A 25,693-nucleotide genomic window follows, 5' to 3' on the forward strand; every position below is an offset into this window, starting at 1 on the left:
AGGCTGTGAGGTTTTGTGGTACAAACAAATTATCCACCTCACTATGCTTTATCCAGCTGGAAGGTGGACACACTGTACCCCAGCTAGCAAAGACCACTGGCTTCTGTTCCGATGCAGCCCCAGCCAAGCACTGTCTGTGCAGAACAGGGAAGGCTTTTTTCCCCTCCCATTCCATGTCAGATCTGTGTTAACAACAAAGCCACTCTTGGACTGCTCGGGTCTCCTTGGCCGTCTCCCCTCTGGCCCTGTCTCCCTCTGCAGTTCAGTTCAAGACACCCAACCAGGGGCTGACGTAGGCATCAGAGGCTGCAGCACTGACCATCTTGTTACCTCATGTCTGTCTTGCTTAGGTCAATGCACTTCACACCCTCCCAGAAGCTTGCCCAGCTGCTGCGTCCCTGGTGCCCTCCACCGCTCAGAAATACCAACCTTCCCGATCCGAAGAGTAATGAACAGCAGCTGCAAGGACCAAAGCACTGAAAGGCCTCTGGAGCAGAGTCTCTGGCAAATGACAAAGCGGTCGATGCATTATCGACTGACCTTTGCAATTGGTAAAACAATAAAAGCAGAGGCTTTAAAGCCATCGAGTGAAACCCAGCTCTCTCCAGATGGCAGGAGTCTGGCTATGTGAGTGGGCATGTGTCTGCATCAGTCCATCAAACCCCAACACAGCTGCCCTTGTGGGGGGAGGAGGGGAGGGGCACACAGCAACAGGAAAATTCCCCTCCTGGCTAGAACAGAGCCCAGCTCCCTCCTCAGCTGGCCTTATTCCACCCACGTCCTGTCACACAGTCACAGCCATCTCTGGCCCCAGCACTCAGCTAAGGCCCGCTGTTCCCAGGCCTACCTGCTTCAGTATCTGCCTGGCTTTCTACCCGCCGGAGGCTGTATCACAGAGACCAAGTCATAGCCTGGGGCATTCTGTAGCCAGTACTGTTTACTGGGGTTTGTGTGACTGGCCCAGAGCAGGGTTTGAACCGGAGACCTTCAGCGCTAAAACCATGAGCCTCTCCTGCAAGACAGTGAAGGCCCAGAGCCTGAGGTGTTTAGGCACCTAACTCCTATTGAAAGAAATGGAAGCTCTATATCGACCCTGACAGCAGCTACTCCCCTCCAGCAGGGTAAAGATTGCCAAGCCCGTTTTTCTTTAACCTCTTGCCTTCTGGTGCTCTCCAACTTCCTGCATCCCTAGAGAAAGCGTTCCTCCCTTGGCTCCTCACCTCTGCTGGCCCAATCACCCAGACTATCCCAGACCCCTTTGCATCTGACTGTGGGTTTCCTCGTTTGCTCTGACCCCAAACCCTTGTACAAATCACAATGTTGGGTAGAGCTTTTAGCACAGATGCCTGTGCTACTTCACCCCACCTCCTTCCCGGCGGAGTTGTCCATCTGGGGCTCCCTTTCGTCTGCTTCTGTTAGAACCAGCTTCCTTTGGGACTGAGCATGCCCAGATGCCTGGGACAGGAGTTTGTCTCACACTGAGTCTTGGGGCTTGCAGTTTGGGGATGCCCTATTGGATGTCTTTGCTGGGTTCCCCAGATAGGCCTGAACTGGCCCGGAGGTTTGCCAGGAGCTCAGTGGTTCCCTTGCTAACCTCTTGTAGGGCTGGTTGGAGACGTGTTGTCCAGCCCTCCTGCTTTGTCTGTCCTAGGAGTCTCAGATTCTTTTTTTTTTTTAGAGCTCCCTTGTTACCCCAACACTCCTCCTCTCTCAGGCCCGGGAAAGCTGATCCCACAGAGAGCCGGTGTGGGGCGGAGGGAGCTCAGGGCCTGGTGAAGGAAAGGACAGCTGAGCAGGAGGCCCCATGGCATTCCAAGGGAAGTGTCTGGTGTCACTTTCCTTTCTGGGCAGTGGCAGCTGGGCTTTGCAGGGGGCGGGGAGGAATGTCAGCAAGGGTGGAGTCGTGCCCCCCACAGTGCCGCTTGCCCCTGGATGAGAGGAAATGCAGCTCAGGATAGAGACCAGCAGCTCTGGGTGCGACAGGGGGACCCTGCCAGCAAAAGAGGGAGGCAGAGACCGCCAAGCTTCCCTTCTCCACCTGGAAGGCAGAAGAGCCACCAGCACAATCTAGGCTCAGCAGTGTTGTTGAAAGCAGGTGTGTGAAGAGGCAGGGAGGTGAGTCTGGACTGGGAGCTCTGGGGTCTCCTTTCTCTCTGCTCTTTGCCTGCATACGCTTCCCACAACCGGGGGAAGGAGATGAATGGAGGAGCCCCAGGAGCCAGGGGGACCTCTCCTGTAATGTCCCATCTCTTCTTCTCTTGTACTGATGAGGTGTTGGGGCTAAAGGAGGGGGAGGGTTAGCTCAGTGGTTTGAGCATTGGCCTGCTAAACCCAGGGTTGTGAGATCAATCCTTGAGGGGGCATTTAGGGATCTGGAGCAAAAGTTTGTCTGGGGATTGGTCCTGCTTTGAGCAGGGGGTTGGACTAGATGACCTCCTGAGGTCCCTTCCAACCCTGATAGTCTATGAAAACACTGGGCCATGTTCAGGGCTGGGGTAACTCTACTGAAGTCATTCTAGTATAACAGGCCCGAGCTGGAACTGGCCTGGCCTCTCTGCCCAAGGAGCTCTGGCTGCATTAGACTCATCCCCATCCCCAAAGCCGGTGCCATAAACATAAAGGGAAATCCCCAGGCAGCTGAAATACCAGAGGAATAAAACCTCTTCCCCAGCATTTCACCTCCACTCCCAATGCCCCCTTGTAGAAGGGGGGGAAGGACCTCTGAGAGCAGTTCTTCTCCAAGGGCTTTGGAAGGGCAGAGATGTCTCCAGCAGCTGGTAGATCAGGGAGCAGCTGTCATGCAGGGACTCCTGGCCAGGCAGCCTGGGCTCTCTGAGTCCTCTAGCTGGAATGAATGAATGAATGAATGAATGAATGGGGACAGTTCTCTCTTGTCAGAGCTCTGTGGAAGCTCATTCTCTTCCAGAGCTAGGTCCTGGTAAGTGTTGATCAAAGCTATGTGCATGTGGATCCATGTGGTGTGTGTGTGTGTATTGTACAGGGTGTGTGGACGTAGGGTGTGTGTGTATACACCGGATGTGCCTGGAAGGGTGTTTATACAGGGTGTGCAAATGTAGGATTGTGGGGGAGGTGTATGTACATAGGATATATGTAGTGTGTAGTGTGGTGGGGGCAGGGTCTGGCTGGTGGGAGCACATGCGGAATAGAGGTGTGTGTGTGTGTGCAGGGTGGGTGTGGCATGCAGTGTGTGTGTGTGTGTGTGTGTGTGTGTAGGGATAGTGTGTGCACGGTGTGTAGTGTGCTGGTTGGGTGTCTGAGCAGAGTGTGCCTGGTGGCTGTGTGTGTGTGTGTGTGTGTGTGTGTGCAGGGTGGGTGTGGCATGCAGAGTGTGTGTGTGTGTGTGTAGGCTGTGGCTGTGCAGACAGTGGGGAGGATGGCTGAAGAGCGGTTCTTTCTTTCTCTGGGCTGTTTGAGTTGGACATTCTACTGAGTCTTTAGGATTAAGTATGACTGAAGGGGAAAAGGCCCAAGTATTTAATTCTCCCTGTGTCAGGCGCCTGTTAATTACTTCTGTTTCTCCTTCCAATTATCATAAAACTGCCAGGAGACGAGTGGGAAGTGCCAGTTGTGTGTATCAGTCCTGTTCACTCCATGGTAGAGGCAGCCTTCAAGTCTCGATTAATTGTGCCTCACTGCATTGTGAGACAGAGCTATCAGTCCTGGGGCTGCAGGCTCCTTGCTCAGTGGTTAGGGAAGGGAGACAGGAGGAGGTGGGGGCGACTGGGCCTGTTGCTGTGTGTTCAGAGCATCTTCTTTCTCTGCAATCTCCCGAGAACAATCGGTCGTGAATTCTCATAAGCCCCCGCAGGCTGAACTCAGCCTTCCCGCAGACGGGGAGGGAACATGTGTGTCTCTGGAAATCATGTTTGTGTCAGCAACCTCCCTGTGCCTGCGCCAGCCAATTGCATAGTTAAGACACGAAGCTAAACCCACTTTCCTTTCGCCAACGTCCCTCCAGGTTTGGTATTTTTCTCACTGGATTTCTGGAGCTGGATTTAGCGCTCACCAAAGTGAAGGGCTACCAGACCTGCGCTGGTTCTAGCCAGGGAGCGCGCAGCTGTTGTGCAAGACTCCTCCAAGTGCTCTGCTAACACAGCTTGGTCCTGACCTGCACGTCCTCCTGCTCTTCTAGTCTTGAACCTCCGACACGTGGCTTGGACAATGCCCCTAAGTCCCAGCCAGCAGCACCCTGTGATATTCCAGCCCCGGGCTCACACCCACAGCTCTGCCAATGCCCATGCATCCCAACCTGCCGCAGCGTCTGCTGTCCCTGTCACTTTGTTTTGTGATGCGGATAAATACCCAGGAGGATGGTTTAGGATGAGGCATTCACCCCCTTTGGGCTAATCAGGATTTGAACGTAGGATCCCAGTGATGAGCAGAGAGAACAGTAACTGTGCCATCTACATGCACTTCATCCATTTCTTTAATGCTCTGCGTGTGAGGCAGCCTGGGCCAAAAAGGCAAGGATCCTAATTGTCTTAGACCATAAAAATGATTTACTCTCGCTTTTTAATGTCATAATGAAGTGGCCTTGGCACTCAAGCGTGCCTGTGATGCTCCCAGCAGATACCGTGCAGCCCAGCCCCCTTGGAGGAGCTGGAGGGAGCAGATCTAGGCTCACCAGCTGCCCGGGGACCAGAGGGAGCCATGCTCTAGGGGACGGTCTGGGATGGCCCTGGTTTACAGAGGTGCTAAGCTCTTACAGCTCCCCACTGGAATTGTGGGTAGGCTGCACCTCTGTAAATCGGGTCCAATGACAAATTCCAGGGAGTTAGGTCTCCAATAGCTTCCACCACCCTTTGGGAGATGTGGTCCCCAAGAATGAGACTGAGAATCAGAAGATCTGGGATCAGGTCCCAGCTCTGCCATGCTGACTCAGGGCATGCCTTCAGACAAGTCATTGTGCCTTTCCATGCCTCAGTTTCCCCATTTGTACAAGGGGGACAATCTAACCCACCTCCAGGGGTGTTCTTGGGGCTGATCCATGGTGTCTGCAAAGCGCGTTAAGACCTTTGGGTGTAGTCTGAGGGAGAAGAACCAAGTATTATTCTTGGTCTCCTGCCCTGTCCTATACACACTCCCATGATTCCTAATGACACAGCCCAGAGCTGTCTGTGCCGTGACGGAGCTGTGGGTCAGCAGATCTGCTTGTTTCCTCTGGAGAAACCCACTGAGATCGATTACAGAATCAGTCCCAAAGGGAGAGGGTTCAGAAGGTTTCCATAAGGAGCTTCCCACACCCCCACAAAACAGGTGACATAGAAGAAGCATAAAGACCACCACGGTTCCCTTGTGATCCCCACACCAGTTGCTGAGAAATTCGTTCCTGCCCGTCAGTAAGTGATCCAGGACTTGGTGGGGTAGGGCAAGGGAAGGGGTGGAGAAAGCCCTGGAGTGGATCAAATTAATCCCTGACTTCAATTAATCACCTTCTGCCCTGAATTTACACCCCGGAGGGTTTCAGTGGAGTTACACCACAGATGAGTTTGACCTATTTTGGCCTCTCTGTTTCTTGATCACTGGGACAAAGGGTGTTCTGCTCCGCGGATCAGAGGCAACAGACTCCAATTGGGGACCAGCAGGGAAAGAGACATTTGACGGAGCCTTTGAGCAGCCAGGGAACAGCTTCTTGGGAGGTGTCTGCCAGACAGAGGGGAACCAGACAGACAGTGGTTGGGCCTTAGGGAGAGCAAATGGGTCATTTTTAACCACACGACAGCTGAGCTGGTTCTCACCAGAAGCCTTAGCAGCTGCCATCTGGAGTCCTTGTTGCCAGACCCACTCATCAGCTGCTCTGCCAGCTCCTCATCTCAGCCCCTTTGCAGCTCTCTGTTAACACAGCCAGGAAGGGCAGGGCTAGATCCCTCCATCTGCCTGAGAAGGCAGATCTGGGCTGCTACCATGTGCATGTGTTGCGAGTTTCCCGCAAACGCATCTGCCCGGAGGATCCCCATCTGTCTGCCTCTCGGAGACTATCCGTGGGAGCCCTGACATGAGCGCTTCTGCTGAGGGCCCCAGCTGTTTCTCCTGGCCGCCTGGCATGGGGCCGGGCTTTGGGCACTGGGCACACCTCCCCACAGAGCCCAGCTCACATACCTGAGGTCCCCAAACATCTACTCTTCTGGGCCACGCAGTTGGAAAGGCTGGACTCCTGATTGCCAAAACGGCCTATGAGACTCCGCTGTACCCTCATCGCTGGGGAATCTAGTAAACTCAGCACATAGACTATATGGCCAGATTCGCCAAGCTTCACTCTCACCGATTGGTGCTTAAGGCCCATATTCAGCAAGGCACTTAAGTCTGTGCCTATCTCTTAAGTGCCTGAACACTCTCATTGACTTCAGTGGGATTACCTGGGCACCTAAAGTTAAGCGCATGCTTAAATACCTTCCTGAACTGGGGCCTAAGGGAGGGCCCATGCTTTCAGTCCCATCCCTATGATCTCAGTGTGGCTTGCAGCGCTGTTACTGACCCTGTGCCTTTACACTATCATCCATGCAAAATGATGTGGATCACAAGGCAGAAGGAGCAGCCTGCGTTTACAAGGTAAGGCCCTTCTTTTGATGATGCAATTTGGGGTTGTTATTTTTCTCCTCCTGACCTGTGGCAATAAGTAGCCACAGCCCTTCCAAACCCCGATGCCAACCTGGCTTGAATCCTCATGAACTCACCTTTTGGAATAAGTCATCGGCCTTCCTGGTCCTACGCACTTGTGAATCTTCCATGCCTGGGTGTGCCTGACTGAGCCCTGCTCACTCGTCACTAGGTAAACACCAGAGTTCTAAGCTTCCATTCGGCTCAGCTGTCATATAAAAGCTTTGTCTGACAATCACAGGAATCCAAAAGATACATCTTGCAATTAATACTGGATTTACAATTCCACCTCAAGAGAGGCAGTGGGCGGGCCACTGAAGGGCTTCTGTCAGAAATATTGGACGTACATTGTGCTGGGTGACCTAAATTGGTTTTAAGTTTTAATTGTCAGCGCTAGTTGGGGGTGGTTTTAATTATGCTTTCAGTCTTTCCTATGACACATTGAAATGCGAGGTAGTAAGTGGCTTGGCTTCGGGCTACTTCTGGGATGGATAATGGAGCTGGGAGCATAAAGAGGTGATCACAAGTAGCACTGGTCTAGGCACTTTTTCTCTAGTCAGGCTGCTGTCCACATGAGCGAGATCTGGGGAGGTGCAAGATTATGAGGCTTACAAAGATCTCGGTAGAATTAGATTTAAATAAACGTGTAGTGTAATGAGTGTGTGTGTGTGTGTGTGTGTGTGTGTGTGTACACCACTAACCACGACTGGACAGATTCCAAACTGTGCAGCTGTGTGTCATAGGCTCTGCACTGCTAACAGAGTGTGGATGTTCTCCTTTAGCTTGTTTGGCAGGTGCCTGTCCTTTCAGTGCAGGGTGAAGGCATTGAGTACTAGTCCTAGCAATCGCCATCAAGTTCCCAGCAGTCGTGGTGCACAGCATCGTGACAATTCTGACATTCCTAAGCAGCTATGGATTTGTTGGGACGTATGTTTAATGTACCATCAGTGATCTTGTCGGGTGCCTTATCTCTAGCAGGGGCAAAGATTGGAGCAGGTGGAATTCAGAGGCCAGTGGTCCTACCAGGGTCACACTGTAATTAATCTATAAGGAGCAGGTAACCTTGGGAACCACTTTGTAATAAAAAATCTCTCTCTTAGAGACTGATCCTGCCAGGGGCTAAGTGCCCTCAACCCCTATTGACTTCAGTAGGGGTTGAAGCCCTCAGAGGCCCTTAAAGAGTAACAATGGACATATAGCACATCCAGACTGAGTGGAGCACCGTCAGAAATTGACCCTCAGGCATGTCTTACATTCATTCACTCTCTTCCGCCATCCCTTCCTTGCTTTCCTTAATGCCTTCTCTTTGTCTGGAGCACTGAACGTTTAATCTGTTATCAGCCAGGAGATGAAAGGCGTAATTGCAGCACAATCAGCCTCAGAGCTTCTGAAAGGCGCCGAGCACCTCTGCACAGCTGTGAATCAGACAGGAGTGTGTGCAGGGAGATACGTTTCCTTGCAGCGATTAAAGGCTCTTCTGGGATATGATCCTTCACAAACCTTCCAGGTGGAGAGAGACTCGCCCATGCAGAACCCAGCTCCCAAAGGAGGAGGGGGTGTGAGTGTTGCTGCTTGTCGGGGTACAGCGCTAGTGAATGAATGCAGACTCAAAGCTTGGAGTAGGCATTGGAAATAATCATTTAAAGTTGAGGAAGGATGGTCCGATGGCCTGGGATAGGAGATCTGGGTTTGTTTCCTGGCTCTGCCAGAGACTTTGTGCAAATCACTTAATCTCTCTGTGCTTTGGTTTCCCATCTGTAGGAAGGGGATAACTTTCCCTTTTCTCTCTGGAGACTGTAAGCTCTTTGAAGCAGGGACTGTCACTTACTAAGTGCACGTATAGTGTCGAGCATACTGTGCCCAATCTAGATGCTATTTCATTACAAATAACAAATACGAATCCAATACGGTGAATTGCAATACAGTGCTATTTGTAGCATCTTTCCCAGACATGTAGTCCCTAGTGCAATTCTCACCTCCAGTCTGAAAGGCTGCAGAGGGAGGAAAGCAGCAGAGACTGTGGCACACTTGCTTTCTTAGGGCCCAGTTTGCTTGTCACTGGGGAACTCCATTGCACGGGTGTAACTGAGAAGAGCTACTGGCCCATAACGTGAACTTTATCTAACAGAGAGGTCTAGACTGACAACTTGCCAGGAGCCTGAGAGCCACATTTAATTTGCAACAGTGTCAAGATATTGTAGTGACTGGTGCTATATATACCTACCTTAGACAGACAGATAGAAAGCCGCTGATTGCAGCTGTCCAGAGATGTGGTCCACAGAACCTGCAAGTCCCAGCATGCAGTGCAGTCTGGCTTCTGCCCAAGATGGAGCATTGCATGGTGGGACCTGTAGTCTCTGCAAGCTGCAACTCTGCACTGAAAATTAATCTGGCCAGAGGGCTACTTTGGGTAACTCCATAAGCAGCATTAGACCATGTGTTGACCACCCCACTTATAACCACTTGCCCACACAGGCATGACAACATTACGCTGGGGTCTGAAAGCCTGCAGGTCCACATGAATATGAACAGAACGTCTGCTCCTCTTTCTAGGATGCCTGCTGCTACAGGCTGTAAATCTTGTCTTCAACTGGGCTCAGCATATGAGATTAACAGAGTCTGAAGGATTCATTTTTGTCAACCTCCTGAGGTTGCTACAGTACCTGCCATAACTGCCAAGCGCTGGATCTGCCTATTCAATGACATATTGCTGACAGGCTCTATACAAGTTTGGAAAATTGCCTCTGCTCCCGTCAACTAGTTACCATAAATCAGAACGCTGCCAGCTTCATTAACCTAAATGCACATTTAATTCTAGTGTCGCATCTAATACTCGTAAGCTGTGAATTTAGAGCCCAGCTAATTGTATTGGCTAAATTAATCTTTGATAATAAAGTGTCACCACCACTGCGCACCAATCGTCACTAGGTGCTAGGGCATCTTATAGCTAACCATTGGGGGCACAGGAGCAAGCCAGAAAATCCCATTGCAACAACTTGTGCCACAATAGGCCAAATGCAATTCTGGTGTAACTCTGCTGGAGTCTGTGGAGTTTCACCAGGAATGGATTTGGAATTCATTATTGTTATTTGGGTTAGAGTAGTGCCCAGAGGCCTGAATCGAGATTGGGGCCCCATTGTGCTAGGTGCTGTACATACACAGAGTAAGAGACATCCCCTGCCCCAAAGGGCTTACTGTCTGAACAGGCAAGAAGACAAAGGGTGGGAGGAGCAACAGAGACACACAGAGAGGGAGTGACTTGCCCAAGTTCATGCAGCAGGTGAATGGCAGAGCTTGAAATAGAAGCTTCCTAGTCCGGTGCCCAGTCCACAGGACCATGGTACATGAAATAAATGATATGTGAAATGAAGCCCGCGAGAAGGACTGGCACAGTCATGCCAGTGTGTGTGTGGTGGTGGGGGGATGGTATCCATTTGATTTACTCAGCTCAGCTCCATAGCTGATTCTGCACCCAGCCATCTCCCCAGTACCCTCACAAACAATCCCCCAAAGCACAAGGAGAAGAGTACGTCGAGCTTACACGCCAGCTGGGAGCTGGCTAAACAATTCTACTTCTTCTGGCCAACAGGGGAGGGAAAGAAAGACCAGCTGGTCCATCTTCACTTGCAGTTCTCAGGTAGATGTTCCACTCCCCTGCTCTGGACCATGGCTTTAGGCATCTGCTGGGGGAAGGTTATGTTTACTTTACAGAGAGTTTGCTGGCGTTATTCTTGATTGTGCTGCAGGATTTTGCTACTGGGATGGCGAGAATAGTCATCATAAAGTTTTCATAAGCCCAGACATTTCTGGTAGAGTCACAGTTTTCTGGGCTAAATTCAGGTGGAGGGGACTCAGCAATTGATTATTTCCCTCATTACAAATTCGGATTGCACCAACTGTCCTCAGAAAAGGGGAAAAGACCAGGAAATAGTAGAGGTAAATCCATAATCATTCTTACTGCATTCCAAACCATAGGCAGGGGTCACCTTACCCACCTCTTAAATGCAACTACCCCTGGGATGAAACACTACATCTGCTTAACTAGGCACAGCAGTTTAAGATGGGAAATGGATATCCCACCTGAATGACACTGCAGGGGAAAGTTTAAGGAGACAGAAGGTAGTGACCCCAAACTGAATTTGGCCAGGACAGCAGGATTAACCCCCCTCTTCTTAGTTAGGACCTTGTTTTTTATATCTCATTAACTGAGGGACCTTGCCAAAGGCTTTCTGAAAGTCCACGTACACTGTATTCATTGGTTCACCCTTGTCCACATGCTTGTTGACCTCCTCAAAGAATTCTAATAGATTGGTGAGGTATGATTTCCCTGTACACAAGCCATGGGAACTTCTCCCCAACATACCATGTTCATCTATGTGTCTGGCCATTCTGTTCCTTATAGTTCCAACCAATTTGCCTGGTAATGAAGTTAGGCTGGTCTGTCATTGTCAGAATCCTCCAGAGGCTTTTTAAAAAAACCCTGTTCCATTAGCTACCCTCCAGTCCTCTGATTAAGCCACACACCACAGTTAGTAGCAGGAGCCTTCCGGAGAATTTTCCAGACCCTCTGAGCACTGACCTTTCTTGGACTGGAGCATCGCGCTGGGCCCCCAGCCCCAGAATTAGGTGCAGCCTGGGGAGGAGACTGGGAAGCAGCCAGCGCCGCGGGGTTAATCCCCGGGTTGTGCAGGGCTGTGATTACACAAGTGATTACTCCGGCTCGCTCCCATCGCATTGCCCTGCGGGGGGCCGGGCTGCGAGTCCGGGGGGCGGCGGGCTGCGAGCCCAAAGGGGGGCCGGGCTGCGAGCCGGGGGGGGGCGGCGGGCTGCGAGCCCAGAGGGGGGCCGGGCTGCGAGCCCGGGGGGTCGGGCTGCAAGCCCAGAGGGGGGCCGGGCTGCGAGCCTGGGGGACGGCGGGCTGCAAGCCCAGAGCGGGGCCAGGCTGCGAGCCCGGGGGACGGCGGGCTGCAAGCCCAGAGGGGGCCCGGGCTGCGAGCCTGGGGGACGGCGGGCTGCAAGCCCAGAGGGGGGCCGGGCTGCGAGCCGGGGGGGGCGGCGGGCTGCGAGCCCAGAGGGGGGCCGGGCTGCGAGCCCGGGGGGGCGGGCTGCAAGCCCAGAGGGGGGCCGGGCTGCGAGCCTGGGGGACGGCGGGCTGCAAGCCCAGAGCGGGGCCAGGCTGCGAGCCCGGGGGACGGCGGGCTGCAAGCCCAGAGGGGGGCCGGGCTGCGAGCCTGGGGAGGGCGGGCTGCGAGCCCAGAGGGGGGCCCGGGCTGCGAGCCCACGGGAGGCCGGGCTGCGAGCCCAGAGGGGGGCCCGGGCTGCGAGCCCACGGGAAGCCAGGCTGCGAGCCCACGGAGGGCCGGGCTGCGAGCTCGGGGGGGGGGCTCTTCATCTTTTGCCCAGGCTGTTTCTGGTTCCTGCCTCCGAGACTGGGGGGGGTGGGGGGGGCGGCTGCGGGGCAGGGGCAGCGGGTCCCCCGGAGCTGGCCGGGGGGTCCGAGCAGCGGCTGGGAGGGGCGGGCAGGTTGCTGATGACGCTCTGACGGGGCTGGGAGCGGGTTGGGGGGGGGGAGCCTTTTCCCATGAATGGAGCTGGCGGCCGGGGCACGTCCCCCCGCTGCAGCAGCGGCTCGCGGCGCGTAGCAGCCCCATGGAGCTCAGCCCCTCCGCTCTTCCCTCCCCGCAGCCCGGCCGCCGCCCCGCCGCCCTGCCCCGGGAGCCGGAGGGCAGGAGCCAGCCCTGAGCGGCGGAGCAGCGAGGCAGCCCCCTCCCGCCCCGGGCGGAGCGATGGATCGTGGAGCCGCAGCGCCGGGGAACTGTCCGCGGTCCTGAGATGCCCGCGCCGGGTCCCTGTCTGCGGGAAGAGGCGCTGGGCTCCCGCTGCCCCCCCTGAACCGGTGCGGCAGGGTCTGTCCCCCCTGCGCGGCCGCTGGAGCCCGGGGCCTGAGCCGTCGGCACAGGGATGCAGGATGCACCCGCTCTGGAGGATGGATCACTTTTTCATCTACATCAACGCAGCCCTGTTGTTTTATTTTAGCTATGCCAGCCTGTTCCTCGTGGAGGCAGGTAAGGAGCAGACAATACCTGGCGGGGAGTCTGGGGGGTTAGCGGGGCTCATCGGAGTCTCCTGCTTTTCTCTGTGCATGCTGGAAATTGCAAAGCCCCCGCGCCCTTTGTAAAGCTCTTCCCCCCCAAGCAGGTGTCATTTCCCGGCAGAGAGATGCTCGTAAACTTCCAGTGGGTGCTGGGTTCTCCAGGGTCCTCCTGGGCGTTAACACATTTGAGAGACACTGTGGTGCCGTGACTCACTGTCCTGGAATGGGAGTTGGGGACAGGTCCAGGTCACTGAAGTGTAACTTCACTGCTTTGCACACACAGCGCAGGCAAGCTAGCAACTCCTGGCCTTCTCCTGCCAACCTGGACAGAGAAAGTGGGGCCTGGGCGGGGGTGGGGGGAAGCGGGTTGGGGCTGGAGGGGAGGGGATGCTGGGTAGACTCACTAAAAAGATGATTTAATAATAACATAGGAGAAAATGAAGCCGTGTCCAGAGTCTGCAGGGGGTGTGTGTGGATCCTGTGTGCGAGGGCAGGAGGTATGCTGTGTGGGCTACTCTGAGCACTAGAGATCAAGGACTATATCTGTGTGAATGGGAAACAGTTTTCATTTATCACTGACTCTGACTTCTCCCCCGCCCCAGCCAAGTAAGGGCTGAGGGCTAGTGATTTTAGAGGCCCAACTTGTGACCCCATAAAGGAGCCTGGTTTTTAGTCACGTGCTGAACACCTGCCTTCTGAAAAGCAGGGCCCTTTAATGTGTCTCAAACTGGGCACCCAAAGTCACTAGTCTCTTGAAAATGTAGGTCAGAGTAATAACCATGTGGCATGAAGCAGTCATAAGAGAAGTGCAGAAAGTCGGACCCATTCTTTGGACACTCACTAGTGAGGACACTGCCACGGCGGAGAGTGTTATCTCCCCTAAGAAAGGTGCCTTCTCCAATTAACAGCCTGAACCACAACCGAAAAGGTAAAACCAGGTCCACCTTGTTCATGTCATGCTCTGTTAACTGTAGCTCCTTCCCCTCTACACCTACCAGCCTATTCAAGGAGCTCTGAAGACACCCCGGTTCCTGGAAGCCGTATGGGCTTTAAGAGAATGAGAAAAGCTGTTTTGGCTACTTGCTGCGGTACATTGTGCCTTGACCACATAATAACCAGGCCCCTATTATCTGAAGTGCTTTTAGTGGCTGTTTTCTTTGGGGTGTGGAGGAAGAAGCTTTCTGAAAGGAAGAGATCACCACATAATTAGTTCTAATTTTTTTAAAAGGGCTGATGTGTCCTCAGATATACCCCCCTTCTCTGCAGAGCTTTCTCTGTGTTTTCACCCCATAAACAGGCCTGTAGGTGTCATTTTGCTCTGGACCCTCATATGTACAGCCCACACACCACACAGTTACATTTTAAAAGAATCGTTACAAGTCCAGACACAATCAAAGGATTCTATTGACTCATACAAAGGACTGTCGCACTCACTCATTACATTGCAGGTAATATGGCATTGGCAAAACAGCTGCCTTGATTTACAAAATGCGGATTGCAAGAAGATCTTGCACTCCAGTATTCTGTACACATTTATTGGTGACGTCCAGTTCCAGGAAGTGAAAATTCCTGTATCCAATCCAGACTGGTTAGTGGCTGTAGTTCTGAGTGTCCTTGTCCTATTTGTGCTGGGACAGAAGTGACCTCAAAAATGTGCCTTTGGTTTTGATACAATTGTCCTTGGCCGTTGTTCATGTTGCCAGAAGACACTGAAATCCTGAAGTTACCACTTTGCAAATTAGAGGCTGAGAGACATGGTGGGATTTATTAAAAATATTCCTAAGAGAATGAAACAATGGGGAAAATACACACAGCACAATGAAGACATTTGCAATTGAAATATCCTTCCCAGTTTCTTGTAAACTGGGACAATCTCCTCTCCTTCTTCTTAGCCGAGAGCCACCTGAGTCAGCCAACTGGGAATAAACAAGGGGTTTTGTCCTGTCGTAATTTTTTTTGGCTTGTTTGTTTTAACTGTGTCTGTTGTTGTCATTGTTTTGTGTATTGTAAAGTGCCTAGGAGTCACTGGAAGAGGGGGTAGGTATATGAAGATAGCAGCATGATCTCGTGGTTAAAGCACAGACCAGGAAAGCAGGAGATCTGGGTTCTATTTTCAGCTTTCTGACCTTGAGCAACTAACTTCACCTCTGTGACATCTATTGATATGGCCCCTGTCCTCACAGTATCTGAGCCCTTCACAGACATTATTGGGTTTGTTCTCACACCATCCTCATTTTGCAGAAATGGAGCCGAGGCCACAAAGAGATGAAGAGATTTACCCAAGGTCACACAGAGAGTCTGTGACAGCTCGGAATTGAACCTCCGTTTCCCAAGCCATAACCACAAGATCATCCTTCCTCCCCAGCCTTGGCTTCTCCATCTGTAAAATGGAGATGATGATATTTCCTTGTCTCACAGGAGACTCCTAAAGATAAACATATTACTGTCTGCAAAGTGCTTTGAGATCCTCAGATGAAAGGTGTGAGAGAAAGGTAGAGGGTTCATATATTTATTAATGGGTTCGGAGTTTACTCGGTCAGGTGAGCCTATGGATTCTAACACTCCTCAGAAAATACATCCCCTGTGAAATCCTATGTGTTCTTCAGCAAAGAGAAAGAGGTGGGTGTGGGTGTGCATGCCTGTGTGAAAAAAGAGAGCCGTTTGTTAAATTACAGGGATTTTGTTTCTCTGAATTAGTATAAATACCTCACCCCCTCACATGGGCAGGAACTGGTTGGCACAATCCTTTGGGAATGGCTTCATGGCAATGCCAATTCCAGGCCCTGCCAATGGATGTGGACACAAAAGCAATCTGTCCTCAGGGTCCAGGTTCATGCAGACAATTTAAAAACACTCTTTCTTGGCAAAGGACTGGAGAGTAGTATTGCAAACATCCCCTGCTAATGTAGCAATCAAGCATAGTGTGTTATGGCCTGGGGCAGGGGCCCTGTAATGCACACATAGGTGTGTCTGTGTAGGGGGTTCTTTGCATGTGGCATTCTGCAAATCAGGTCTATTTTGTTGTATGATCAGAAAGCTACAGCAAGAGGAGAACTGCAGAGATGACTGGAAAAGAGGAATAGTATTGAAAGGAAAAGGTGGATGTGTAAAATAGTCTCTGAACTGTAATGCTGTTGGACAGCTGTCAGGTTCAGGCCAGCAATTGCATTAGCAAAGCCCTCCAACTAATTTCAATAGCTGTCTGCACAGGGGCATCACTGAGAAAATATTTAAGTCATTTAGTGGGTCTGAAATATGCTTTAGCTTCATAACAGCACTCAACTTTGAACCTGAATGGTCTGCTCTGGCTGGCCTGTTAGTCCCTGAGCTGCCATCGGCCCGTTCCTCATCACTCAGAGGTAATGAAAGAGGGAAGTGAGCTGTGCAGAACATGGAGTCATAGGGCTGCCATTATGGACTGCCGGAGCAACAGGGGGACGCTATGCAAAGATGATAAAAGACTTCAAAATAGGCCAAGGCCATTACAACTTCCCAGTGCAAACAGCTCTCCTGCCATCTGCTATACACAGTGCATTTCAAGTCCGGTTTATCCCTAGGAGGCAGAGGGGAAAGATACAGCACTTCCCAGAGGGCTACACAGAGCCACCCTGCAGTGTAACTAAGGGCCTGCTCCTACTGAAGTCAATAGCAAAACTTTCATTGACTTCAATGGGAGCTGGACAGGGCCCCAAGTCCTGTAAATTCAGGGCGTCAGGCTCTCTTTGCCATCCACTTCCCCTGTCAAAGAACATCTGGCTGGATTCTGGGCACTCTTCCTGCTTCAAGGCAGCTCAGTGTCCTCAACATCCCCAGACACTTTTAGCGTCCTTTAGCTATTCCTAAAAGCTTTTGTCTGCCCATGCAGCCCCACTGACTACAAGGGGGCAGAAGAGATGCAACTGAGGGCCGGTGTGGATCTTGGTAACCGGCCCCAATCCTGTGAGGTGCTGAGCACTCCGAACTCCCGCTGAAGCCAATGGGAGCCGAGGGCACGCAGCACCTTGCAGGGTCAGGCCCATTATCAGAACCTGAAGTGAGCAGTGAAAGGAGGAATGCACTAGAAAGCGGTTGGCAGTCTGACATGTCAGATTACAGATGGCAAAGCGACCCACCTGAGCCTGCCCCCATCTCATTGCTGCATTGGCGTTTCCTGGCCAACTGTTGGACTCCATAAGCACTCTATTGATTTCTACATTTGGCATGAATGAGATTTAATTGAAGTGCCGAGATTTCTAACCTCAGCCTCTAAGCAGGGAACATATTATCCGAAGCAGCCAAGGTTTTCATATGTTCCAAGCACCACCTCTTTCTGAGAACATACATGTGACAAATGGGGATTCATTCCACAGACGGACAGGCTCCGTTCACACCCATATTAACCCCTCTTACACACACACACACACACACACACACGATATCACTGCTTGCATAAGCACCTTCAATGGAGTTGCACCCACTTTGGTGCTGAATTTGACCCAGTACTTTTACTACTGGTTCAGGTTGTCAAGTAAAAACCTCCTATTTCATGAAGTACCCAGAAGCCAAATTAATGCCTGACACAAGAATAATTCAGTTAAAAGAATACATTTACTGAGAACTGAAGCATGCAAATTTTATATGCTTAGTGAAGCTCTGAGTGGCTGATAGAGGAACAAACCTGTTTCAGATCTATATAGAAAAGATCCCTATCATGCATCAGATACTGACATCAAGTAGCTGCAGAATAACCATTCATTGTGTAGGTACGAGGGGGGAGGGTCCCAGAGCTTGGGCTTCAGCTCAACCCCGAATGTCTACACTGCAATTTTATAGCCCTGCAGTCCAAGTCCCGTCAGCCCACATGGGCCAGCCGTGGGTGTTTAATTGCAGTATAGACATACCCTGTGTGGTCTTGGGCTAATCATTTAACCCGTGTCTTTATTTCTCCATCTGTCAAACCACAATCGTAAGTCTTACCTACTTCCCAGGGCTGGTTATTGTTCGTACAAGTGATTGGCCAACGGACTGTGCCATTTGCATAACTGCTCAGTGTTGTTGTGATGGAACACTGAATTGTGACGTCATGAAAATGTGCTGAAAAATGCCAGTTGGCTACTTCTTAGCAAATCAAAGCTGAAAGAATAGAAGCCAGAGGCAGAGAAATCCTATGACCGCCCCCCCCAGCCCCAGTCCACAGCTTTGAGGATCAGGGCAGCAATGTTCCCTACAATGCATCTTTTAGTGCCTTGTCCAGTTTAGCTGTAAATGTTAGTTGATTAGGTTAGTTCACTTACAGTGATCTGGGAATTACTATTATTTATTTATTTGGTTGTTTGTTATTTATGATTTGTATTGCAGTAGCACTTAGGAGCCCCGGGCATGGGCCAGGGCCCCATTGTGCTAGTTGCTGGACAAACTCATCTGTATAAGTACTGCATGTGGTGTCCATTTTAGGGCAATTCTGCATGGCTTGCTCACTCGGAACTACTACAAAAATCAAGTTAGGTGCGCAAGGAATGCAGGGTGGGGTCTTTCTTGGGAATTATGCAGATGCTTTGAGAGAATATACCACAAACGGACAACTTGAACCCTGAGGCTGAGGTTTTCAAAGCTGCCTAAGGAATCAGGATTTCCCATTCAAATGAATGAGACCGAATATCCAAATCCCCTAGGTATCTTTGAACACCTCAGCCTTGTAGTACTTCCATTCTTTGTTGTGCAGTAGCAGCACAGAGCGTTTGCTATGCTCGCCGGGTGATTTGTATCTTAAGTGCTAAGATACAAATCTTCTATCACAGGTATATTAAAAAACAAACCAACCAACCTAACTAGCTCTTATGGGGGCAAAAAAGTATGTGAAAGAAGCAACAGTAGCCAAACACTACATTAGAGCACAAGCTTTCATGTTTGTCATGTAAGTCTTTGCCCTTCTATAGTGGATTTCAAATAATCTTTAGGCACAACCCCCTTGGGAGGCCGGTGGATTATCCCCATTTTACAGATGGGGAAACAGAAGCACACAGAAGTTCACAGTCAGAATGTTCCGCAGGGCTCAGCATCCCCACAACTGGGGACAGATTTTCAGAAGAGCTCAGCATATTGGGTGCTGCTCTCTTTGGAAAAACCTGGCCATAAATGGCACAATGTGGGCTGCTGGGAGCTCTGCACAGCTAAAAATCTGGTCTTTATTCAGGTGCCTAAGGAGGAGCAGATCTCTTCTGAAAATCTGGATGCAAACATGGGTGCTGAGCATGTGAAACTCTAGCCCCACGTGGTTTGCCCCAGGACACCATTCTTCAGAGGCAGAGCTAGAATAGAATCCAGATCCTTTTTCTCACGGACTTGTATTCTATCGGGTAACTGTATTAGGCAACACTCCCTGCCTGTCAAATGCTCTTATTTTCAGCTGACAAATCTCCTGGATGCTGAGTTTCCTCTGCAGTGGCAGCTGGTCAGGGAGTTTACACAGGAAGGACAATGGTTTCTCTGGGCAAGGAATAAGAATGGGTGGAGGTTTTTTTCCTGGGTTAGAAAGGAGACCATTCTGATCCCATAAACCACTGCATGTGCTTTGGACTAGCACAGATGTAGACTGTGCAAATTAACCTCTTTTGCCAAATAGCACTGACCTTCTGGAACGGAGAGTTTGAATCATTTAATTGGAAGAAAACACCCAATTTAATATGAAAATGGTTAACGTGGCTGGTAAAAATCTGTCTGGGGATTGGTCCTGCTTTGAGCAGGGGGTTGGACTAGATGACCTCCTGAGGTCCCTTCCAACCCTGATATTCTATGACTCTACTACTAAAAAGGAAAAGGTCTTCAGAGCCAATAACCTGCATCCACCCCAAATAGAAGGACATCATAGACTCATAGAGTTAGAAGGGACAGTAATGGTTGGGTCATCTAGTCTAACCCCCTCACAAGATGCAGGATTTGTTGTGTCTAAACCCTCCAAGACAGATAGCTCCAGCCCCCTTTGGAAAATCTCCAGTGAAGGAGCTTCCACCACCTCCCGAGGCGTCTGTTCCACTGTCCTATTGTTCTTACAGTTAGGAAACTTTTCCTGAGATTTAATCTAAATCTGCTGTGCTGGGGTGGGCAAACTTTTTGGCCTAAGGGCCACATCTGGGTATGGAAATTGTATGGCAGGCCATGAATGCTCACGAAATTACTGAGGTGGGGGGAGGGGGACTCATGGGGTGTGGCATGAGGGGTGGGGCTCTACAGGGGCAGTACCGGGGACTCGTAGGGGCCCTACCAGCAGTGACATCAAGGCAGCCCTACCAGGCAGTGCCAAGGGTGGAGGCACCCTAGCTGGGATGGGTGCGGTCCCGGGCGGTTGAGAGTCTCGAGGGAGGGGGCCATAGGAGACTGGGAGGGTCTGGGCTGTGATGACAGGCTGATGAGGAATGAGGCGAGTCTCTCGGAGGAGCGGTGCCTCAGGAATTGGTCGATGAAGGAGCTCGCGGTTCCGATTAGGGGCTGTATCCTGCAATGCTGCTGGCCTTGATCGTTGGGTGGAGGTTGACGCAAGGATGGGGAAACAGGGGATTGGGAGCACTGCTGCGTAGGGGCGGGGTTCTGATCCCAGAAATAGCGCGGTGAAGTATGGGTAAGCGGTGCCGGTCGCGCCTGCACTGTTGGCTCTGCATGCGGGAAGATGGTGCTCCTCGAGGAACTGTGAGTTGGGGGCCGGGGAGTGCTGGGCAGGCGGAGCGGGGCAAGCCTCTGACCCCACTCCCCGGCAGCAGCTCGAGGGCCGGATTAAAAGATCTGACGGGCCAGACGCGGTTTGCGGGCCATAGGTTGCCCACCCCTGTGCTATTCTGTTGTTTGAACCCACTGCCTCTTCTCCTGCCCTCTGTTGCAAGAGAGAACAACTTTTCTCCATCTTTTTTATGGCAGCCATTCAAGTATTTGAAGACCGTTGTCATGTCCCCCCTTAATCTCCTCTTTTCCAAACTAAACGTACCCAGTTCCTTTAGCCTTTGCTCATATGGCTTGTGTTCCATCCCTCTGATCAGCTTTGTTGCTCGCCTCTGGATCCTTTCCAGTTTCTCTGCATCCTTTCTATACATTGGTGACCAAAATTGGACACAGTCCTCCAGCTGAGGCCTAACCTAATCAAAGAGGAGTTGCTGCAGGTTGGAGTCTAGTGAATCCGGGGCTGGCATCCAACTGCTAAAATATGGAAACTGACCCTGTGCATGTTATTAAAAAAGTGAGATATGGAGTTAATTAGAGACATGCTATTCCTTTCCAACCATGTAAATATTAAAGGGCAGTGGAGTCACTTGTGTATCAGTAAGGGCTGGTAATTCTACCACTATAATCAGCTTGTTCTGTATCAGTGTCTTGGCTCTTGTGATTATTTGTCCCCTGGTCTCTAAATGTAAAAGAGCAAGTAGTTTATTACACTCTCCAGCTTGCTAAGAACATTTCTCTCATGATACATAGCCGCAGACAGAGAGGGGCCATAAACCAGAACTTTTTACCCGAAACATGCTGAGTGTGTGGGCTCTGGATTAAATTGACCCCCGGATCTGGCCCTCGGATTGCAAAACTAAAACCCAGACCATCCCCATTGCTTTCCGTCTCTAGGATTTAATCAGGTTAAACAAATACTGGAGCATAACGATCTGAAACATTAGGCTAGGGCCCAATCCTTCAGTCATTATCAATGCTCACTTCAAAGAAGGATCTGCTTGATTGCACTCTGCAAGCCAGATGCTGGGGAAGAGTGTCTCCTGCGACTGAGCCACTCAGTTCAGGAGATTGGGGGGCATCAGGGACTGGGGGGGGTGTATGGCAGCCCTGCGGTGAGTTACTGCAGCTAAGAAGCTACTTTAACTTATACACCAGCTGAAGATCAGCTCTGCCAGCTCCTCCCACCAGCGCAGTTCTCATCTGGCCAGTTATGGCCAGAATCCAGCTCCTTTGTGCTGCCTGAATGGCACAAAATGACCTAGTCCTAACTGAGAATCTGGTCCAATGCCTTCACATATAATCACGGCTCCCCATGGAGTTGGTGAGGGGGGGCTGTGGAGTTTGGACCATGACTGTAGCATTTTGTCAGGGGGTGGGTGGTTTGCAGGAAATAACTGACTCCTTTCTAGCACTAAAGAATCACCAGTTGGGCTTTTTGTTCTTTGAAACTGTCTGATTTCATTTCTCTCATGTGACTCAGAGCCTGAATGGCTGTGGTGGACGGGTCCATGCTCCCTCCCACGCCCCTGCAGGCTTCCATCATTAAAACACTCGAGAAAGCTGAAGACTGCTTCAGCCCTTGCTAAATACCCCATAAAGTTGACAAGCAATTATACCTGCTGAAGAAAATCCCACTGTGAGAGCAAAGAAAGGGCTCTGAGATGGAACTAAAGCAATTCCTTTCACACACATCTCTCTGCTTTGGAGAGAAAGGACCCCCACTGCCCTCAAAGGGAGAGGGGGTGTGCTTCAGTGCCTTGGAGAGAACATTGTTCAGAAGATTTAACAACAGCTCCTTCCCCTGCAGGTCATGTTCTTATGCCACTTGCTTCTGCCGTAAAGGTCATGGCAGAGGGAACAAAAAGCCAGGGTGATTTAATCCTGACATTTACCGCTTCCCCTAGGAAAGGACATACAGCTGGTAGGTCCTGCTTGGGCTCAAGGATGCAATGAAGGGACCAGGTAGTGATGGGAAAGATTGATCCATTTCAGAGCCTTGGCTGTAGCTTAGGTTCCTGGCGCTCTTGCCGGAGGCCTAAATCTTTCACAGCAGTAAAGGAGCTGCCTGCCGAATAGGAACGAAGCAATTCAGAAATTACCCGTGGTCCCCGTGCAAGCCATGTTAGAGTGGGAAGAGAGTTCACTCTACTCCATCTGCTTTCACGTACAGTCACAGACCTGGTTGCAGCTTCGGAAGGAGCTGAGATCAAAGCAAACAGATTGCTTGGGAGGTTTCTCACCTTTGCACCCCAAACCAGGGGAGACTAAACTTAGAAAGGGGCACCAATACTGTACCCACCTTCTGAACAGATGACTCAGCCAGTGGAAGTGACCTCAAAGGATGTGATAGTACCACAGATCCTCACGTCCATTGTTTAATTACTTCTTCCTGCAGCTTGCATGGCAAGGGGACACGAAATTCGCTTGTACTCTCAACTGCACAGTAAAGGCTCACTGCTAAACAGGGGGCATTGCTAACTGCGAGTGGCTTCCAAAGAAAGATCTGCAACAGCAAGAGTTGTGGTTCAAGCAGAGGAGCCAGGAATTCCTGAGCAAAGTGAGCCCCTAACACTGACTCTCTTTGTGTCCTTGGGCACCTCATTTAATATCTGCCTCAGTTTGTCCATCTGTGCAATGGGAATGAAATACCTACATACTATCCAAGGAACAGTAAGGGACTGATTCGTTTATTAACTGTGTTGGGGCCTATTCCCTTCTTCGGGTGGATCCCATAGGAGCCGGTAAACAGTTTGAACCTGCCTTCCCTTAGAGAGGCTAGTACTGCACAGTGTGTGAACTCTTGGGAATTCACACCGCTTTTGTGACTCTTGTAGGAAGGCTAGGAATTCCCAAAAGCAGACATCCCTATTCCAAAAACTCCCGTTACAGAAAGCAAGTGTGAGCTTTAAGAAATGAACCCCTGTGTCTTCTGGCTAGAGCGCAATTCTTATTTTGTACATTTCTTACCCAGCATCTAAAGAGTCCAACATACCACATCTGATCTTTGGTCAAAAAGTGCTGGTGTCTCCCTTGCAAGGAAGCTAGTGGAAGGTCGGATTTTCAAAAGCAGCGTAGGAATGCAGCTACCATTGATTTACAGTGAGACTTGTGCTTCTAAGTCACTTGGGAACTGTTGGAAACCCCACTCTATGACTTTAGCAGCCAGGGCTCAAGTAGGGTGACCAGTTGTCCTGATTTTATAGAGACAGTCCTGATTTTGGGGTCTTTTTCTTATATAGGCTCCTATTACCCCCCACCCCTGTCCTGATTTTTCACATTTGCTGTCTGGTCACCCTAGGCTCAAGGAAATTTAGCAGGCATTAAGGAGGGGGTGACACTACAGAAAGCTGCCGTTGCATCGCAGTGCATGGGTTGAGATGGAATGGAAACTGATCGAAGCTGAAGACAAAGGGATCAGACTCTGAGGGGGAAATCCTTCAGGAACTTGTGCTGAAGTAGGCATAAGACATCTCCCCGCTTAGGGCAGAGAGAAGACAGAAGAGTGTCTGGGAGACCCGTAGCTGAGGCCAGGCCAGAAGTGGATACCTGATTGAGCTCTCAGCTTACATGGGCAGGCGGCAGCAGGCACAGGGCTTTGGGTGGGTCTGGTACCTTTCTTAAGCAACTATCCAGGGGACCAAGAAAAATCAGTTTGATAGAGCAGAACTACACTCACAGTATCCAAGGCTACTCTAGGCCAGACTCTAAAGGCAAGATGCTGGCTGACAAGGATGGTCTCTTGTATCGGCTCCACTGTATCATTTATAAATAGGGCATTAGGTTCAGTTAAAGTATTAGAGAGCCATAAGCTATTAAGTACAGATTATATACTTTATACTGTACCTAGCACTAAATATACATATTGTATAATATATAGAGATGACATTGAATATAGATCAGATATGCTAGATAGGAGGTATGAGGTAGGCATAAAGCAACAGAGGGTCCTGTGGCACCTTTGAGACTAACAGAAGTATAGGGAGCATACTTCATACTAACATACTTTGTTAGTCTCAAAGGTGCCACAAGACCCTCTGTTGCTTTTTACAGATTCAGACTAACACGGCTCCCCCTCTGATACGAGGTAGGCATAGTCAATCAGACATAGGTCAGGTACTATAATGGGTATACTGTACATAGGGTATTGAATATAGATCCGATAGTGATAATATATAGGGTATTAGGTATAGATCAGATATTGGATAGGCATAGGAGTACCTCTAGGTACAGATCCATAGATAGATATGAGCTAGTAGGCATAGGTTGGGTACCACTCTAGCACTGGGTATGGATTGGCAGGGTACTCTACATACTATTCATGGTGTAGTTTTTATTCAATCTCCCCAACGAATAGATGTGCTGGGTGATTATTGGTTGACACCAGCAAGGGCTGTGATATCAACCCCTGTGCAACAGCAACCTAACAGGCAGGTAGGGAGCTTCCCATCCTACAGGCCTCCTGCTCCTGACACCGGGAGCCGCTGGTGGTAAGATGAGAGGCCAGCGACAAATCAGTCCAAAGCCATAAATGTTTTCTCTCTCTTTAAAGAAAAAAAGCTGCTTAATAATCAACAGAGCATTTAATGAGAGGCAAAGAGCATATTCATGGTAATCTTCACGGCTTGTGCCTCCTTGCTGCGTGGAGAAGGCTATGCCCTGCGTTCTCCAAAAGGGCCCAGAATATGCAGGTGTGAGGTATGGCTATGACACACAGCGCCTGGGGGATGCAGGGCTAGGGTCCACCTTGTGAAAGCTCCCTGCTGGAAGAAACAAAAGAGTGATCATGGTTTGTTTCACAGCAGCCATTGCCTGTGAGAAACCGGCATGATTTTATTTTAACCAAACAAATGGGGCCGTGAGTTCCCCTGCACAAAAAGGAGAACAGCTTTTCATGTGCATGCATGTCGCTAACTCAAACTCCGCCAAACAGATGCTCTTTCAGTTTTGAGAGGAATTTGCTCCGGTGGGGTTATGGTCTATGAGTTGGAATGAAGTTAAATAGCTAAATCACAAACCCTGGAACATATGGTCTATTATTGACTAAAAGGCTGATGCAGCCCTCCCTAGTGCATCGGGAATTAATGTGCCTGGGGAGTGCTGGGTGACTGTTGCATGGAATGTTCCCCAGATATCCTGCCTGCATGTTGCAATCAGTTCAGACGAACATTACCCCCTCTGCCTCTGGGGTCACTTTCTGGTAACGGTTTGAGTTTTACTGACATAAGCATTGTCAGAAAGCAAAATTCAGAGCTGCACGCACGGTATCAGGGAATTCATCATTTAGATGTGTCC

At 50.5% G+C, this 25,693-nt stretch overlaps 1 protein-coding gene across 2 annotated transcripts in view; it reads left to right on the top strand.

The window, feature by feature from the left end:
• Positions 1 to 1,934: 1,934 nt before the first annotated feature.
• The window catches only part of FNDC5 (fibronectin type III domain containing 5), a 40,015-nt gene continuing 16,256 nt past the window's right edge, over positions 1,935 to 25,693 (top strand). The window contains exons 1-2 of one of the 2 annotated variants that reach the window (XM_054011925.1): positions 1,935 to 2,115; positions 12,304 to 12,683. In XM_054011925.1, the coding sequence (XP_053867900.1) occupies positions 12,587 to 12,683 (97 nt within the window). In that variant the 5' untranslated portion in view covers positions 1,935 to 2,115; positions 12,304 to 12,586. Of the gene's footprint in view, positions 2,116 to 11,168; positions 11,245 to 12,303; positions 12,684 to 25,693 lie in introns of those variants that run through there. The other variant, XM_054011926.1, reaches the window with a different exon arrangement.

This window comes from Malaclemys terrapin, chromosome 22, assembly GCF_027887155.1.
Source record: "Malaclemys terrapin pileata isolate rMalTer1 chromosome 22, rMalTer1.hap1, whole genome shotgun sequence".
Classification (NCBI taxonomy): Eukaryota; Metazoa; Chordata; order Testudines; family Emydidae; genus Malaclemys; species Malaclemys terrapin.